At 49.3% G+C, this 16,588-nt stretch overlaps 1 protein-coding gene across 1 annotated transcript in view; it reads left to right on the top strand.

Moving 5' to 3' along the window:
• ATXN10 (ataxin 10) overlaps positions 1 to 10,346 on the top strand; it is a 160,330-nt gene extending 149,984 nt beyond the window's left edge. The window contains exons 11-12 of the mRNA XM_032882778.1: positions 8,270 to 8,457; positions 9,117 to 10,346. Coding sequence (XP_032738669.1) covers positions 8,270 to 8,457; positions 9,117 to 9,119 — 191 coding nt within the window. The 3' untranslated portion in view covers positions 9,120 to 10,346. The remainder of the gene's footprint in view (positions 1 to 8,269; positions 8,458 to 9,116) is intronic.
• Positions 10,347 to 16,588: the final 6,242 nt, after the last annotated feature.

The following is a 16,588-nucleotide window of genomic DNA, read 5'->3' as shown; positions in this document are numbered from 1 at the left end:
AGCGACCCGGCGAGTCCCTGATCCCGAAGAGCACAGCGCGCCTGGCAAGCGTCCTCTTGCCCAGCGTACGGGGCCTGGGGCTTCCGGGCTGTCTCTGCTGCGCTCCCTCTGCTCACAGGCGGTCAGTCCTCAGGGCCCCATGATCTTGGGGGCCAGCGCACCCTCTCCTGCCTCGGTCTCCACGTTGGCCGTGGCCACCTCACCCCTGCAACACCAAGGGCAACTCGGAGCAGCACTGGGCGTCCGCATGCGTTTACTCAGTAACGTCTCACATATGGTCCCAATGGTGCGGAAGATTCCAGGGAGAGAGAAGGCAGGCACCAAGGGCCCTTCGTCCAGCAAATAGCCAGTCTGCATCTCTCTCTGTGTGCCGGGAGCTGCGGGGACGAGGACAGCAGTCCCTGCACACAGGTGCGCACGTTCCCTAGAAGGACTGAAGATTTTCCCGGCGACAGCAGCCTGAGAAGGGGCACCGAGAGGGAGGTTCATGGAGGGGAGGGACACAGCATGAGGGGCTCTAGAGGAATCATCCCGGCACCATTGAGTGTCTGGGCCCTGCCCACCATGCTCTGGCCCGGCTGAGCACATGGCTCATGGGGGCTGGGCTGGCGTCTCAGAAGCGACATTGGAGGGCTGCCCCGGATACAAATGGAACGACTTCATGGCCCCAGAAGCCTTTCATGTGGTTTAAGTTAGAAGTGGTATTGGTTGTTTCTGATCCCGAAACCTGTTGTGTGACCCGGACGCCAGACTCTGACTCTTCATACCACACTATGCTTTCAAGTGGCTGGTAAGATGATTCCAGAATACGTAATGGACAAAATTAGTCTCGGGGCCGTAGGATCCTTTACCACCAAAACCCCGTGGATATGGGGTACCTGCCGCGCGGCCTTCACTCGGCCACAGAAGCTTTTGGAGTGGGGAGTGCGTGTGGTGACGGAGGGCAGGGTATCGTCTTCCCGTCACTCCCATGCCAGATGCACAGGCTGGCTGGTCGCGGTGACAGCGACATCTTCTTTGCTCATCTTGGATGTTGGTTTTTTTTTAGAAAGAGACCATGAGAGAGAGCATGAGCGAGGAGAAGGTCAGAGGGAGAAGCAGACTCCCCGTGGAGCTGGGAGTTGATCCGGGAACTTGATCCGGGATCATGATGCGGGACTTGATCCGGGAACTCCGGGATCATGACCTGAGCTGAAAGCAGTCGTCCAACCAACTGAGCCACCCAGGTGTCCCTCTACATCTGGGATTTGTAAAGGGCCCAGAGCTAGCTGCTGCTGAGGACATGGGGCCATGTGGGGTTGGAGGCACAGTCTGGGCTGGGGAGAGGAGAGGAGGCCCATGAGGTGGTCACTGTTGGATCACCCCTGGAAAAGCTCCACTTACGGAAAGTAAATTGTGCGTACTGAGGACAGAGAACGTGCCCTTTGTTTCAGAGTCAGAGAGTAGGAGAGTGCCGATTTGGGTTAGGCCCAGAGAGAGGATGTCTTCGGTTGACATTTGCATGGACACAGAACCGTCAGAATTGGTTTGTTTTCCTGGGCCTTGCCATACTTCCTTTGATGTCCCAGTTCCTGAGGGATCTAGGGGCCAGCAGAGAGCCTCTGCTTTCAGAGATGGTGTTTCGGGGATGACTCTTCCCTCCGAGAAGACAAACTGCTCCTTCTCGGAGGACATACCAACCCCAAGTATTACTTTATGTTCTTCAGATGGGACCTCTGATCTACAGAACTGGCAGTTATCCACCCCCCGCCCCCGGCTCTTCTGTTAGCGTTATTGTTTTTACCACTCTCGGGATTCACAGTTAGCCAGTAATTGGCAAATAAGAGAGGACGCGTCCATCCGTGTGTAAATGCTGTTAAGACACAACACACTGCAGGGCCCAGGCAGCAGGAATCAGCACGACGCTGAGACACGGGAACCACAGATGTTCCCTCATATTAAAATACAAAACTGTGGAGGGAAATCAGAAACCAGATAGACCAAGAATTTGGAGAGGGAAGAGGGAGCCAAATGGCTGGTTTTGCGATGGTTATTGGGCACACGTGGTTTCCAGCAAGGAGACCCGCAGATAGAATCCACTCTAGAAAGACTCCTCCTTTAATTTTCTGATGGAGAAGAGTGTTGTTAGCTGAGTGACATATGAGCGTGAAGAGCGGAAGGTAATGACGGTAGACGGAGGGGGCAGTGAGGTGACCTATGTCGGCCTTTGGAGGTAGAGGCAGCCTGTGCAGAAGCGTGGGTGGCTTTGGGGAGGAAGGATGGTGGTGGTTTCTGGGTCAGTCCCTCCTCAAGGACCTCTCCTGCCCGACCGCCTCCCCTGCTCGGCGTCCCAGCTAAACTGTCTTCTCTCCTGCCTCCATATCGGCACCTGCTCACCCTCCCAACGCCCCTGAGCCGTGTGGGCACTTCCTCCTCCACCGCCTGCACCCGGAAGTCCTCCTGGGTTTGCGTGAGCTCCTCCTCCAGCAGAAGGCTCAAGGGCGCCCAGGGGTCCCCGGCAGTTTGGGAAGTGTCACGTTTTCCCTCAGAAAGCGAAGACTTGGATAGCGGGGCTGAGGTTGGTTAGGACTCCGGGAACGCCCCCTCCAACCCCAAGCACACCATCCCCGACACGGGGCGGCTTCTCGGACTTGAGCGCCTGGGAGGAGGGTGGAAGTAGGTCACCGCAGCAGGAAGAGAAGGCGCTCTTCCCACGCCACGGCCCGTGCTGGGTCTGTGGCTGGCAGACATGACATACTGAGAAGTATTGGGGTTTTTAGCAACGTAAAGCATTTCCCGAACCGTTTTAAACTAAACTCCTTTCTTGCGCTCTGAAAAATTCTGCAATTTTACCAATTCTGTGAAGATACTAGTTTAGATATGGAGCTTGTGTAAAACCATCCTCATCTTTAGCAAAGATTATTACTGGTTTGGGGGGAAGCCTGCTTAAAGTGCACTTGCCTCACTGAACATCGTCTTCTCAGACAAGCCTCATAAAAGATTTTTCATACTCTCTGCCCTATGAAATAGTATACTTTACTAGGCACTACATAAATCCCTTGCCATAAGTGGGTTTGTTGTCTACAAGTAATGTTGAAGAATATATCCTGGAAGCAAAAATTAAATGTAGATTCTAAAATACAGTACGTCTATTGGATATATGCCTAGTAGAGATTCTATTAAGTCTAGATGTATCCATTATACATCTATACACACACAGTATATGAAGCATTGTATTTAGATAGGGCACATATAGTATGTATACACATCAGCAAAATCTTTTAATATATTTAAATTGTTTTAATGTAAGTTTTTCAATGCCAGTACTTTTTTTTTTAAAGATTTTATTTACCGACAGAGATCACAAGTAGGCAGAGAGGCAGAGAGATGGGGAAGCAGGCTCCATGCTGAGCAGAGAGCCCGATGCGGGGCTCAATCCCAGGACCCTGAGATCATGACCTGAGCCGAAGGCAGAGGCTTTAACCCACTGAGCCACCCAGGTGCCCCTAATGCCAGTACTTTTAAAAGCTTGTTTATAAAATTCAACAGATACTTACTGATGCCTTCCGTGTTCTATGCCAGAGGTTGGCCAACCTTTTCATAGGTACTTTTGGCTGTGCCCACTGTCTGTCTCTGCCGCAGCCCCACAACTCAGCTGTTGGAGCAAAAAAGCAGCCAGAGTCCGTACATAAATGAATGGGCGTGGCTGCGTACCAATAAAACTTTACTTATTCTGGGCACTGAAGTCTGAGTTTCAAATAATTTTCACGTGTCACACACTAGTAGTAGTCTTGATTATTTTTCCAAGTATTTAAGGAAACAAAAACTAAACTTGTGTCTGCACAGAAACACAAGCCCTAATTTGCTGACCTCCATTCTCAGCAGTCTTCCAGCTAGAGAGCCAGAGCAGTGACCAGAAGGGAGTCGCTATCCCCCACCCTAGCCCCTGCGATCCCATACAGCGCAGGACTTTGTAAGTGTGTCTGGTCCCAGTAACTGAAAGACACTGCCTTTCTTAGAGGGAGTCTTTCTCGTCGGGCAGTTCCAGCGTCTGCCTTCAGCTCAGGTCGGGATCTCAGGGTCCTGAGAGCCTGCCCCACTTCGGGCTCCCTACTCCATGGGAAGCCTGCTTCTCCCTTTTCCTCTGCCCTTTCCCCCTCCCTGGCTTGCGCGTACACGCACTCGCTCGCTCTCTCTCAAATAATCTATAAAGTGAATTTGACACATAAATGTGCTAGCTAGTAATAGTCTTGCTATGTGGTATTTTTTGCTAGATCATGTCATCTGCCGGCCCCCATTTTTGTGGCCCGTGAACACTTCATCACCTTGCTTGTGCCAAGCCACGAGGTTCGGTGCTGGGCCTGTATCTTTCTGAAGCCGGGGCCGTGGTTCCGGGCCCGGGAGCGGCCTTCACCTTCCCAAGCTCAGCAGTCCTGAGCTGCTCGGTCTTTGTGCTTGTGCCTGTTTCCAGACACCGGAGCCCTCCGCAGAGGAGCCGGCTGGCCCTGTGGCGTCCTTGCTCGAGGTCGTTGCTGGCAAGGCCCTTTCAAGGTAGCTCTGTAGCTCCCAGGCTCACGCCTTGTATTTGCAGTAGCTATGGAAACTTTAGAAGCCGTCTCTCTCTAAAGCTGAGCACACAATAAAGCACTTCACGTGTTGGTAGGATTAGGCTTTGGAAGATGTTTAATTTTCTCCCCCACTCTTTCTTTCCGTCTGTCTCTTCAGAGTGGGAACAAGAGGGCCATGTGAATATTAACTGGGACTCGCTTTAATCTCCCTAGTGACACTCGGGGCTGCCCAGGGCTCTGGGCTTTCAGGGGCGCTAACGAGGATGGCCATGCATATTCATGAGCCGGGCCCGCCGGTAGGGGCTGTGTTTCAGTGTTTCTCTTTTCAGACCGAATTTTGTGAAAGAAACAACCACTCAATTTGGTTTTTTAATTATTATTAAGTCAGAGAGCCCAGACAGCAGGGCTAGAATGTTCTCCCAAGAAATCAGGGCCCAGTCGAGCACGTCTGTGTGGCACTTAGTCTGTAGCCAGACGACACCGCCCCAAAGTGCGGGCGCTTGCGGGGGGCGGAGGGCCAGAGCGCGCCTTTCCTATTTGCCCAGGAAAAGTGTGTGGCGGGACGCCGTGCTCTGACTCCATGAAATCCTCCTCTTTTAAACAAGTACCATTTTCCTTATATAAGAATGTGAAGCGTGCATTTAAGTGCAGAGGGGGGCGGTTTTGCCCTCTGGTTATTTCTCACATTCAAGGTGTGCCTAGGGTAGGAGCCGGCTCCCGAGTGTGGCCGTGCTCCGCCCGGCCCCTCCTCTCCCTCAGCTCCCGTCCTCTGGCCCTCCGAGCACCGATTTTGGAAAACTACAAAAATGCCTCGTCTGCTAGGCTGTCCATCTGGGGGCTGTGCTGGGGGTCCGTCCCTCGAGAAGTTCACGGCTTTTGTGTCTTGTTCCTGGCACAGTGCTGGCCCCGCTGGGAGCAGCGCCCTTGGCCGGGTCTGTGCTGCTCTCTCCCAGGAGGTAGACGGGGCGGGCGTGTCAGTGTTTAGTTTCCAGGCGCTGTGAGGGTGAGGTGCTACGGAGCCACCGGGGCAGGATTTTCACAAAACGCGGCGGTTGCCTCAGCACCATGAGCATGACAGACCTGCTCTCGTCTGCCCACGTGGCGGGAATTCTCCTGGGGGCTGTCGTCCCCGACCCTTTGCTGACCCAGCGCGCGCAGCTTTCTCGCCTGGGCTGCATGTGGATGGGTTTCCCGTCCTCCCCTTCCTCCAGCCTGCAGAGCCCTGAGTCAGGAAACCACCCTGAGAGCAAGAGGGAAAAACACACGTTTGTGCAGGTCCCTGCCGTGTCCCCACAGCCCCACCCACATGCTGAGTGGGGAGATGGCACTCCCGGGGTCACACGTCGCGCGGGCCTCGCGCGTGCGCAGGAAGACTCCATGGGGTGTTTGGGTGGACACACAGACGCAGACCTAGGTCACCGGTAATGTTCGCAGCCCACTTGGTGTCAAGGGTGCCTGGCAGGAGAGGGACACGGTGGCCCTTGGGCAGGGGTCTCGTTCGCCCGGTAATGGTTTGACCACTGCCGCTCTGGGCGGCGGTCCATTCTCCAGAGACACCCTGCCTTTCGTCTGGCAGCTTGAAGTCCGGCCCTGGGTTCCTCCATGGCTGAGCTGCACCCCCACCCCGTTTCCAACAGCTCTGGGGGCATGTAGGGGCGTTCGGGTTTCCTGCTTTCAGTCACATTTCAGTGGGTTCCCAGGAAGCTTCAGAAAGAAGTGCTTTGCTTCCTGTCATTGGCATTCAGGAATTCAACACGTGAGCTAAAATTGTTCAGTCTTCTATCTGTTCTTGCCTAAATTTACCCTCCAGTTGTTGGCTCCTTCGGTCAGGTCTCCTGACCCTGCCTCCCCCTTTCCGTACAAAAAGTGAGGAAAGGGCAAGCCCCACTTCGGGCTCCCTGCCCTGGGAGTGATGGACCTGTAGAGTGATGTTATTCTTGATGAGAAATTGCTTGCAGCAAATGATTCGTGGTTCAGAAATTCACTAACGTGGTAGAAGTTTTTGCCCACAGTCCTCCCTTTTATTCTCTCTAAACTGGTGTAGAGTGGGGGTCCGGTGATCGTGGAAAAGGGTGAGAACGATACAGTTAGGCTTTGTGCATTTGAGTATCTCTGTCTCCAGAAAGGAAACAACAGCCCTTATGAAGGGGCCGGGCTTCCTCATCGAAGAATGACCGGTAAATGGCAGAAGCATGTTCTCCCACCAAAGGGTGACGACTAATTACAGAATCGGCACCAGCTGGGCGTCACCCATGCCGACTGTGCCATCTGGAGCAAGTTAGTCATTTATCCTCACAAGTGCCCTTGATGATAGACCTCCAGAGAGCGGTGGGTCACTGCCCCAGCACACATCTGCTCACCCTCTTCTCGGGGCTGCCCGCGCCCCCAGGCGGGAGGGGCAGGGACGGCGTGGACCGTCTGTGATCAGGGGAGAGCTCAAAGGCCTTGTCGGGATTGTGAACCAGTGTGGGCGTGTCAGAGGGACCGGGATGGAGTAACTTCTTAAAACCCCTGAAGATCTGTCCTGAACATGAAGGCTCGTGTTTCCTGCATCTCCGCCATCTGACTTGAGTGGACAGGCTCGTTCCTTACTGTCTTGCTCTGAGGTTATGGAGCTGGGGAAGCAGTTTGATTGACATTCTTTTTCAGAGTCTACAAGAAAGAGCCACAGGCTTTATGCACATTGAAGCCTTTCTCTGTGGCTTCGTGTGTCCAGCGAGGGGCCCGGCCTCACCGCCGTGCTGGGAGCCAGGACCTTCAGGCTAAAGAGCCTGATGCATCCTGGGGGGGACACACATGCCCCATCTGACATCAGAAATGCCAGCACAGGAAGCATGTGGCAGTCAGGGGAAAGGGACTGTTTTCCTTGCCAACTTCCATCCGATCGTGGGCAGGGAGGTCTTGCTTTCTCAGAGAAAGTGTTTACTCCCCTGGGTGTTTGCTGTTCCCCTCCGGACCAACAGAGCGTGCCGGGCTCGCTGTTCTGGGAATCGCTTTTGCGTCCCTGGATCCATGAGTTGGGACCCGGTTTCTCTGCAGTCTTTTCTAGAACAACGTAAAGCATTAAACAACGTTTAATGCTATCCTGAGATTTACACAGTTCTTGGTCACTCAAGAAAAGACCTTGGTAGCTAACACAGCCATCCTGTCTTCTCTCTGCTGTGGCCGATGCTGCCCAGAACGTGCAGAATGAGGGCTGGGGGCGGCCAGGCCAGAGGACGCAGCAAATCCTTCAAAGGCTTTCTAGCTCCCTCCTAAAAATGCGGCCAAATGAGGGGAATTCCGTGCTGACTGCTAGGGAGCAATTCTTATTTATAACAGAGCTGGCTTTAAGCAAGATGAGTCTCCTGTCTGCTTCCCACTTGGCATCTTCGTGACTGACGCTGTCGTGTCTTCTTCCCCAGCGGCTCAACACCTCGGTTATCTGTGCGCGCGCACGCGATCAGAGTTCAAATGTTGCTTCCCTGCTCGTTCATTCATCAAATCTCAGTCAAGTTCCTCCCCGTGCTGGCCATCACACAGGCGCACACACGTGGGGCATACGTGTATAGTGCGCGTGTTCCCGCTTTTTCATTACTCCCTCTTGGGCGGCGTGTCCGTAGCACACGCTCCGTGAGAACTTGTTCACCGAGGCTGTGTCCCTGCCCTCCCTTTCCCATCACGCTCACGTGAACTTCAGACACGGGGAACCGTGTCGGCAGATTCCTTAACTCGGTCCCTAGTTCTGACCCAGTGGGTGGTGTACGCCATCCGCAACCTCACCGAAGACAACAGTCAGAACCAAGATCTGATCGCCAAGATGGAGGAGCAGGGGCTGGCGGACGCGTCCCTGCTGAAGAAGATGGGCTTTGAGGTGGAGAAGAAGGGCGACAAGCTGATTCTGAAGCCTACTAGTGACCCACCACCGCTGGTGAGTGTGCCAGGGCGAGCCGCTGCCCCCTCTGGTCCCAGCACCCTATCCCCTCGGCCTGTGACAGGTTTTTTTCCCCCCCAAAGATTTTATTTGTTCATTTCACAGACAGAGATCATAGGTAGGCAGCGACGTAGGCAGAGAGAGAGGAGGAAGCAGGCTCCCCGATGAGCAGAGAGCCCGACATGGGGCTCAATCCCAGGACCCTGGGATCATGACCTGAGCCGAAGGCAGAGGCTTTAACCCACTGAGCCACCCAGGTGCCCCCTGTGACAGGTTCTTCCTGAGAATATGACTGGGAGCACTTTACTTTCTAAAATGGCCAAAAAAGCCTGAAATTTAGTTGCCAGTAATTTGGGGGTTTTGGGGTAGTTGTCCTGGCTTTATGCTGCCGTTGTCTGAAAAGTTCAAACTCATTTTAGGGGGGAAATAGAAAAATAATATCAGAATTTTTACATGGTTGAAGTTTCTGGATTTTCTAGTGCAGAGATGGCTACTATGAAAAGAACAGGCATCTCCCCGTAGAATGCTGGGTGAGTTGTTCCAGGTTTCTCTCTCAGCTCTTGACCAAAATCTGCTGTTTCCCCCACCCGCCTTGGATGACTCTTAAAAATAGATCTGTTATATCTGTCATTTTGTTTCTTTTTTGTTCTTCTTAGTGAATGAGCTCTCCATCAAAATACCTGAATTTTTGGAATCTGTTTCCTGGATTTTCCATCTTCTGCAGTATGTGAAATCGCAAGTGTTTGAAGATTTATTAAGTGTAAATTCAGGAACACGTGACTCCTTTAGATAATAGAGTTCGATGTGGGTAAGCTCGAAAGTGAAAGTACCTGAGTATTCTGTTGTTTCTTTGCTTTAGAAACTGTCTGGTTTGCCTTTGTCCCCATGGATACAGTGTGCGTTTCAGTAATACATTGTACTTACTGTGGCAACAGATAATAAATTCTTCTTCTCGAGGGAGGGTGCGTCCCTTATTTGGCAAAGCCTGGAGCGTTTGATCGGATTCCATTTGTTCCTTCAGATGGCGAATCAGCCCGGTTCCTTTTCTTCTCTGCCTGTTGGGTTCTCCGCACTCTGGCAGGCAGTTGAAGTAGTTTCTCACTGTGATTAATTCTAGCAGTCTCTTTTCACCCTTCCTCCCTTTCCAAAACATTGACAAGACTCATTTCCAGCTAATTAATTCGAGAGATGCTGAAGAATAGAGAAGCTCGCTCTTCATTTTAGGGACTGGGCTGTGCTTGTCACTGAGCCTGGCCCTGGGGAGAGAGTGGGGAGAGTGTGCGGGCCATTAACTCTTCTCTTTCCAAATCACCCGGGAAGAGACCTCCTGGACCATTGTGCTCCCAGGGGGATGCGTGCGTCGGTGAAGGGGTCTCTGTGCACAGGACCACAGGATTAAAGAGATTCCTGGTCCTGTTCACTTTCAAGGACACGGTCTCCTGAAGCACGCCACTCCAGGTCCGGTCACGGCTCCGCTTTGTGGAATTGCAAAAGTAGCTTTGGGGAGCGGGAGCAGATTTGACCCTGTATCTTTCTATTTCCATCTCTTTCTATCTCCCCCACCAAATACGTACTCAGAGCTGGAGCTGGATTAAACGAGCACTGGAAATTTAGGTCATTGATGTAAGCAACAAAAGCTCTAGGAGGGGAGGTCATGTATGAACATTCCTGGACAGCCCGTTACTGTAAGCTCTCTAGAGATTTTGCATAGTTCCTGTTGAATTTTCCAAAATGAAAAGATTCCGCCAGAAGCGTTAACCGAAATACTGATCGTTCCAGAGTAAAGTGCTTCCGCCGTTTTTTGTAGTCGTACTTTAAATTGCTTTTGTAAAAACAGCTCAGGTATGTTCAGAATGAAATAAAAGTGGTCCCCTGTGCTAACGTACTCTCTATGTCCGAAAAAACGTCAGCTTCTAGAATTATGGTCATCTGTGAATAACATTTTTTTTCCCTCTCATTTATGACATTCTATCAGTAAAGAAGCCTTTGAAAAATTTAAAGTGCGCGAAGAAGTCATTCTTTCCCGGGACGCAAAGCGTTAACATCCTGTCCTCTAAACAGAGGGGCCCCCACCAGAGGAAAAAAAACAGTGGGAGTCCCTTTTTCCTTTTAACAGGTTTGCAATAGACACTTCTTTTTCTTCGCCTCTCAATGGATGTGTGCACACCAGTGGAATCAAGCAAACATGTCGGTATAAGCCATATGATAACAAACACAAATAAACAAAAGAGAGCCTTGTGTGGGAACACAGAAAGGGGTAATGGCTGTGTGTTTTCTAACTGGGAAATGTGGGACTTGCATAGTGAAAACATGCTGACGGCTGCATTGTGGCTGCTTGGATGCCCTGGCTGGCTAAGCCTCCAGCAAGACCGGCAGCTTCCCTGTCCTCTGCCCGGGGCTTGGCCATTCTGAGAGCCTCGTCTTACATGCTTGCTGCAGAGGATTAAATCACCAGCTCAATCAGTCATTTAGAAGAAGAAGAAAGGAAGGCAGGCCAGCCTAACGGCATTTGTAAAGGAACAGAATGGTCGCAGCAAGTTCCGTGGCCGTATTATTGCTTCCAAGAGCAAACTAACAAAGCTGTGCAATTTTGTAGCCTGTTCCATTATCAAAGAAAGTGGGGGAAGGCTGTTCTGCTTGATACTGAGTCCTAAGTATTTGCAGAATGGTTTTTAATGCATTAACAAGGGATGTTAATATTTCAAAAATACTTACTTTCACCATTTTAGTAATATGCTATTATAATTTGTCTGTATTTTATATATATATGTGTGTATGTCCCTATGAATACACCTCATAGGGTTGTTAATGAGGTTTTTTGAGAAGCTGATAAAGAGATACATTTTTGTTCAGTAACTTTTGAATCTAGCCACAGAGCTTGGAAACGACTAAAAGATGCCCATTTTGCAAAATTGAACATAGAGAAGTGGTTGCGGTCACTTGAGCTACAATTAGTACATTTTAAATAAAAAATTAACATGTTATTTGTGTGTGCGTGTGTGTATGTGTGTGTGTGTGTGTGTCTTACACCCATTATCTACTGAAGGCATTAATATCCTGTTCTTTTACCAACATCTGGGATTTAAATGTTATTGAAATGTCATCACTCTCCTTTCATTTCCATCCTCGAATGAATAAACAAAGACCTGTTAGTGGAAATGGCAGTCACTGCAGGAGGGAGGCGTGAAAATGCGTCCGCCCTTGTCAGCAGGTTCTGCACGTAGGGGCCGGTCTTTACGTGCGAGTCAGTAAAATTGAGACAGAACTGTAAAATGTGGCTAAGTGGACGAGGAACCCTAATATTCAGAGTCTCCTACAAACCCAGTCCTTTGGAGGTTGGCTCCCTCCTGCCCCCCACCAAAGGGCACTTTCGGTGCTGTCCGCGGTCCTGATAATTCCAGCCACAGTGGCCTGTGTGTGAGAAATCAGTTAAAAACCTTGTTTTCAAAATTCCCTTTTTTTCCCCTTGCATTTGTATGCTAGAATATCTATTTTTTTCCTTCCTATATATATATATAAATATATATATATATATAAATATATAACTTCTTATATATACTTACTTGGAATTTTTTTTTATATCAAATCGAATTTAATTTACCATCTATAACCTACATAAATGTTAAAGGTAAGTCTTTTCCGTACCTCTAGTGGTGATAGTGTTAGCCCACTCCCTGGACTTTTCCTCATCACAACCGGTTATGTCAGCAGAAATGACTTTTTGAAGGTTTTGGTCATCATTCATTGTTGCTCCAATCGAAACCTTTAATTAGAAACATTACATTAAATGTTTCTTTTTGTTTCAACAGTATAACATAAGTTCTTCCTTTATGCACAGTGTGTCCTGCTCATTTTACATCCGTCCGTTCAGTGGGCGCTTACATGAGGTTTTCTGGCACGGTGTAGAGCACTACGGTGGTCGAAAGGCATAAATGGAAGTGAGCGCTTGGGTTGCGGCCCCCGTTTCTCGCCCGTGCAGCTCCGGGCAGACTCCATAAGCTCTGCACCTGCGCTTGCTCAACCAGTAAAATGGCGCTCACAGTAGCACCAACACCTAGTTGTGTCTGAGAGTAAAAGTTGGTGAACGTGCTCACAGTACCTGTCACGTCACAAGCATTCCTTACTGCCCGCTACTCTCCCTGCTGGACCTGCGTCTCCGGGCCCCTCCCACCTCCACTGTGAGTGTGTCTGATGGAAGCACGTGGAAACCTCACCTTGTCTCCCGCTGCCCCCGTCCCCACGGTGCCGGACACACAAATGCCATTTATTTCTTGAGCAAATACTTGTGTGATGTGTTCTGTGTACCGGGCAGGGTTCTCAGCACTTGGAAAATAATAATCGTTTAACCTTCAGAGCAATGACACAGCGTGTTTTAGGAATAATCCCATTTCATGGATGAGGAAGTTGAGTTGCAGGGGTTAAGGCCCAAGGCCACACAGCAGTAAATATGTGGTGATTAACTGCTGTGGTTAATTAGGAGGGTATGAGTGAGGAGGAAATTACGGCTTCTTTCCCAGGAGCACGGAAAGTAAATCTAGCAGAAGTGCCTGGACTGTGGCTCAGGACGTAGAGCAAGGGGAGCTCCCTGGGAAGCACGTGGGTTTGCAGTTAGGAAATCGCGAGTTTAAACCTCACCTCCACAGACTGCCAGCTGTGTGGTCCTGAGCAAGTTGCTTAACTGCCCAGGGCCTCCATCGTCCCAGGCAGGCACTGGGGGCCCAGCAGTAGAGAAGGCAGACACAGCCTATGCTCTCGAGAAGCTTCTGTTCTGATGAGAATGACAGAAAATTAACACATGGGAACAGGTAGGTAAGAACAAGGGCATCCCGTACTGTAGTGAGGCCGTGAAGAAAACAAGGTGACGATATGGATGGTAAGTGGGGTGTCCTCTCTGAGACGATCATGTCTGACCTGTGCGGAGAGCTGGGGCAGAGCGTTCATAGTGAGACACCGAGCACAAAAGCCCCGAGGTGGCAAGCTTCACGTGGTCAGTGGCCAGGAGGGTGGCCGGGCCAGTGGGGCCAGTGCCTGGTGAGCGGGGAGATGTGGCGTGAGGGAGACTTGGTCAGACGGGGTAAGCCCGAGTCCGATCATGCAGGGTCTTGGAGGCCCTGGGGGCATTTCACTTAACTGAAATGTGTTGGAAAGGCACTAAGTGGCACTCAGCATAGGAATGAGATCTACATTGCGTTTTTCGGTGACCACTCCTGTGGCTGTGTGGCAGATGAATTGCGGTGGAAAGAGAACAGAAGCTGAGACATCATTTATGGAGCTACTGGTGATGGTGACTTAGACACATGGGGGTTGGTGGCTGTGGGGAGACAGGTTTACATGTGGTGTGTATCTTGAAGTTCATAGGACTTGCTGATGGATTTTTGGGGATGGGCTCGATGAAATGAACAAGAATAACTCTTAAATTTTTTGTTGAGCAGCTGGGTAGACGATTGTATGTTCCCCGAAGTAGAAAAGTTTGATGTGAACGGACAGAGAGAATCGAGAGTCTCCTTAGGGCAAATGAAGTTTGAGATGCTTTTAAGACCTCCCAATGGAGATGACTTTGGAAAGTAATTGGGTATACAAGACGGGAGCCCAGAAGACAGTCAGTGCTGGGAATCCATGTTTGGAGTCACATAGATGATGCTTGAAGGCATGGAGATAAAGGGGGTTGTCTCGTGCGGGAGTATGTAGACAAGAGGGCCGCCTCCAACGTGTAGCCCACATTTTAAGCCTACATAGAAGCCTACATTTAACATTATAGCTTCAGATATGTCTGTACGCTAACAACCCTAAAAGAGTTTCACTGACTGCATCATCAGAATATTGCATCGTGGACTGAACCATCCTCTTATCATTAGGCATTTTGTATCCTGTTTCTCATCATTATAAATGCTGTTGTGAACATCTTGGTGCTAGGGCTTTGATTGCATTGTAGGGTGTGTATTGTGGGAGGTCAAGGAAGGAAGATAGGTTGGGGAGCTAGAGGAGATTTTCTTAGAGAATTATTTATGTTAGAAAAGAGAGGGCGCTCCAAAATCCATGATGGTTCTGACCAGCCTCCCTGAAGATGACTAAAAAGCCAGCCAAAATATTTTTAAACTACTGTTTGAAGGTACCTGGGAACTAACAAGACACAGTGAAAAATTACAGGGCCAGGACCCAGGAATAGCCAGAGGCTAGGAGATGAGCCTGGTGTTTGGGCTGCTTTTTCCTCTAGAGGTTTTGTCGTTTCAGAGAGAAAAAGAGACTGGAGCTTCTCAGAGCATTTAGGAGCCAAGGTGATGGGGACTGTTGCCTGGTAAACCTCTGTTTCTTTAGGTCAGGACCCCGAAGGGCTGTATCAGAAGAGTGATCATGAACCATAAATAACTCGGGACGACTCTCAGTTTAAAATATTTTCAGCCCCAGAAATTGAATTTCAGTAACCTGGTGTGCGGTGGCTTCAGTCAGCCTGGATTACTGCTATCCCAGGTACCTGGCAACAGAAGTCCTCTCTGGAAAGAGATACCACCTTTGATCTCAAATTATTGGTATAATTTTCCATGTATGTTTTCTGGCACTCAATCAGAAATAATACGAGGTGACAAGACAACTGATACGAAAATTAAGAGAAAGCATAAGTAATAGAAGTGAACACAGAAGGGCTCCAAGATGACAGTGAGCAAACATTTAAAACAACCTTGTTCAGTGTTCACAGAGATGAAAGAGGAGATTGAAGATTGACATCGAACATGTCAGCAAAAGATAGGACAGAGTATGAAAGGGACTTACAAAAATTCATGAACCAGAGAAAATATAACTAAAATTAAGGAATCAGTAGGTGGTTTTAGTCACAAAAGAGAGAAATTGTACATGGAAGACCAAGCAGTTGCAAATACCCAAAATGAACCACTAAGGGACAAAATGGTGGAAAGTACAGAAGATGGGGTAAGAGACACAGGGTACAGTGACAAGGTCTGACATCCACATGTATAGTCTAAGAAGAAAGGGAATGGAGGTTTTACTTCTTGGGAATAAAACTTGAAAGTCAAAACTAAACCTTAAGCTTGAAGTATCCTCAAGAAGGCAGTAGCAAAAGAAAGTTAACGTGAACACCACTTCGCCTGGATGGGTGGTTCTTTCCTTCAGTCAGCCAAGTGGTGATTGCATCTGTCTCTCTCCCTCCCTCCCTCCCTCCCACCTCTCCCCTCCCCTCCCCCTTCTCCCTTTGCAGTGGCCATCACCTGCTCCCAGCCAGTGTCTAGTGACAACCGCCTGTGGGTGTTCTGCCCAGTCTGCAGAAGGGGTTGGAGTCATATGGTCAACGTGCAGTGGTCTGTCCTCTCTCAGCAAATGGCAAAATAAGCAGACAAAAAGAACCCGTAAAAATACTAAGTTTCAAGCAATTCAATTAGTAGGGTCGACCCTATTTGGTTTCCATAAAACATCTCACCCAGCAACTGTAGAGTACACATACTTTCAAAATACATGTGGAACCACTTACCAGATCTGCCATTTTGCTGTACCATAGGACAAATACCAACAAATTTCAAAGGATTAAAATCATACAGAATATGTTCTGACCCTAGAACAGTTAAGCTGCATATCAAATAACTAGAAAATTCCCACTATTTTAGAAACTAAATAATACATTTCTCAAATACCTAAGGGTCAGAACTAAGAAATGAAAAAGTATTTTTAAGTGAACGTTAATGAAAATACTAACATATAGGGGGTGCCTGGGTGTCTCAGTCTGTTAAGTGTCCCAACTCTTGGTTTCAGCTCAGGTCATGATCTCAGTGTTGTGGGATCGAGCCCCGCATCTGGCTCTGTGGTCAACATGGAGTCTGCTTGAGATTCTCTCCCTCTCCTGCCCCTGCCTCTCCACCGCTCGTGTGTGCCCTTGCTCTCCCTCTCTCTCAAATAAATATTTTTAAAAAATACTGTATATGAAGTTTGTGAGCTGCAATTAAAGCTACTTAGTTGGAGATTTGCTACCTTAAATGCACATGTGAGAAAAGAAGGCGGAGAATTGATCCCCTAAACATCCTTCAGTAGAATGAACATGACTTAAATGCACAATAAGGGGAAAAAATAAGTAATAAACGTAAGAGCAGAACATAATTAAACAGGAAACAACCACAATAATTTT

This window comes from Lontra canadensis, unplaced genomic scaffold, assembly GCF_010015895.1.
Source record: "Lontra canadensis isolate GAN:19392208 unplaced genomic scaffold, GSC_riverotter_1.0 scaffold84, whole genome shotgun sequence".
NCBI lineage: Eukaryota > Metazoa > Chordata > Mammalia > Carnivora > Mustelidae > Lontra > Lontra canadensis.
Note: the sequence above shows the minus strand (reverse complement) of the source record. Positions and strands in the feature narration are given on the sequence as shown.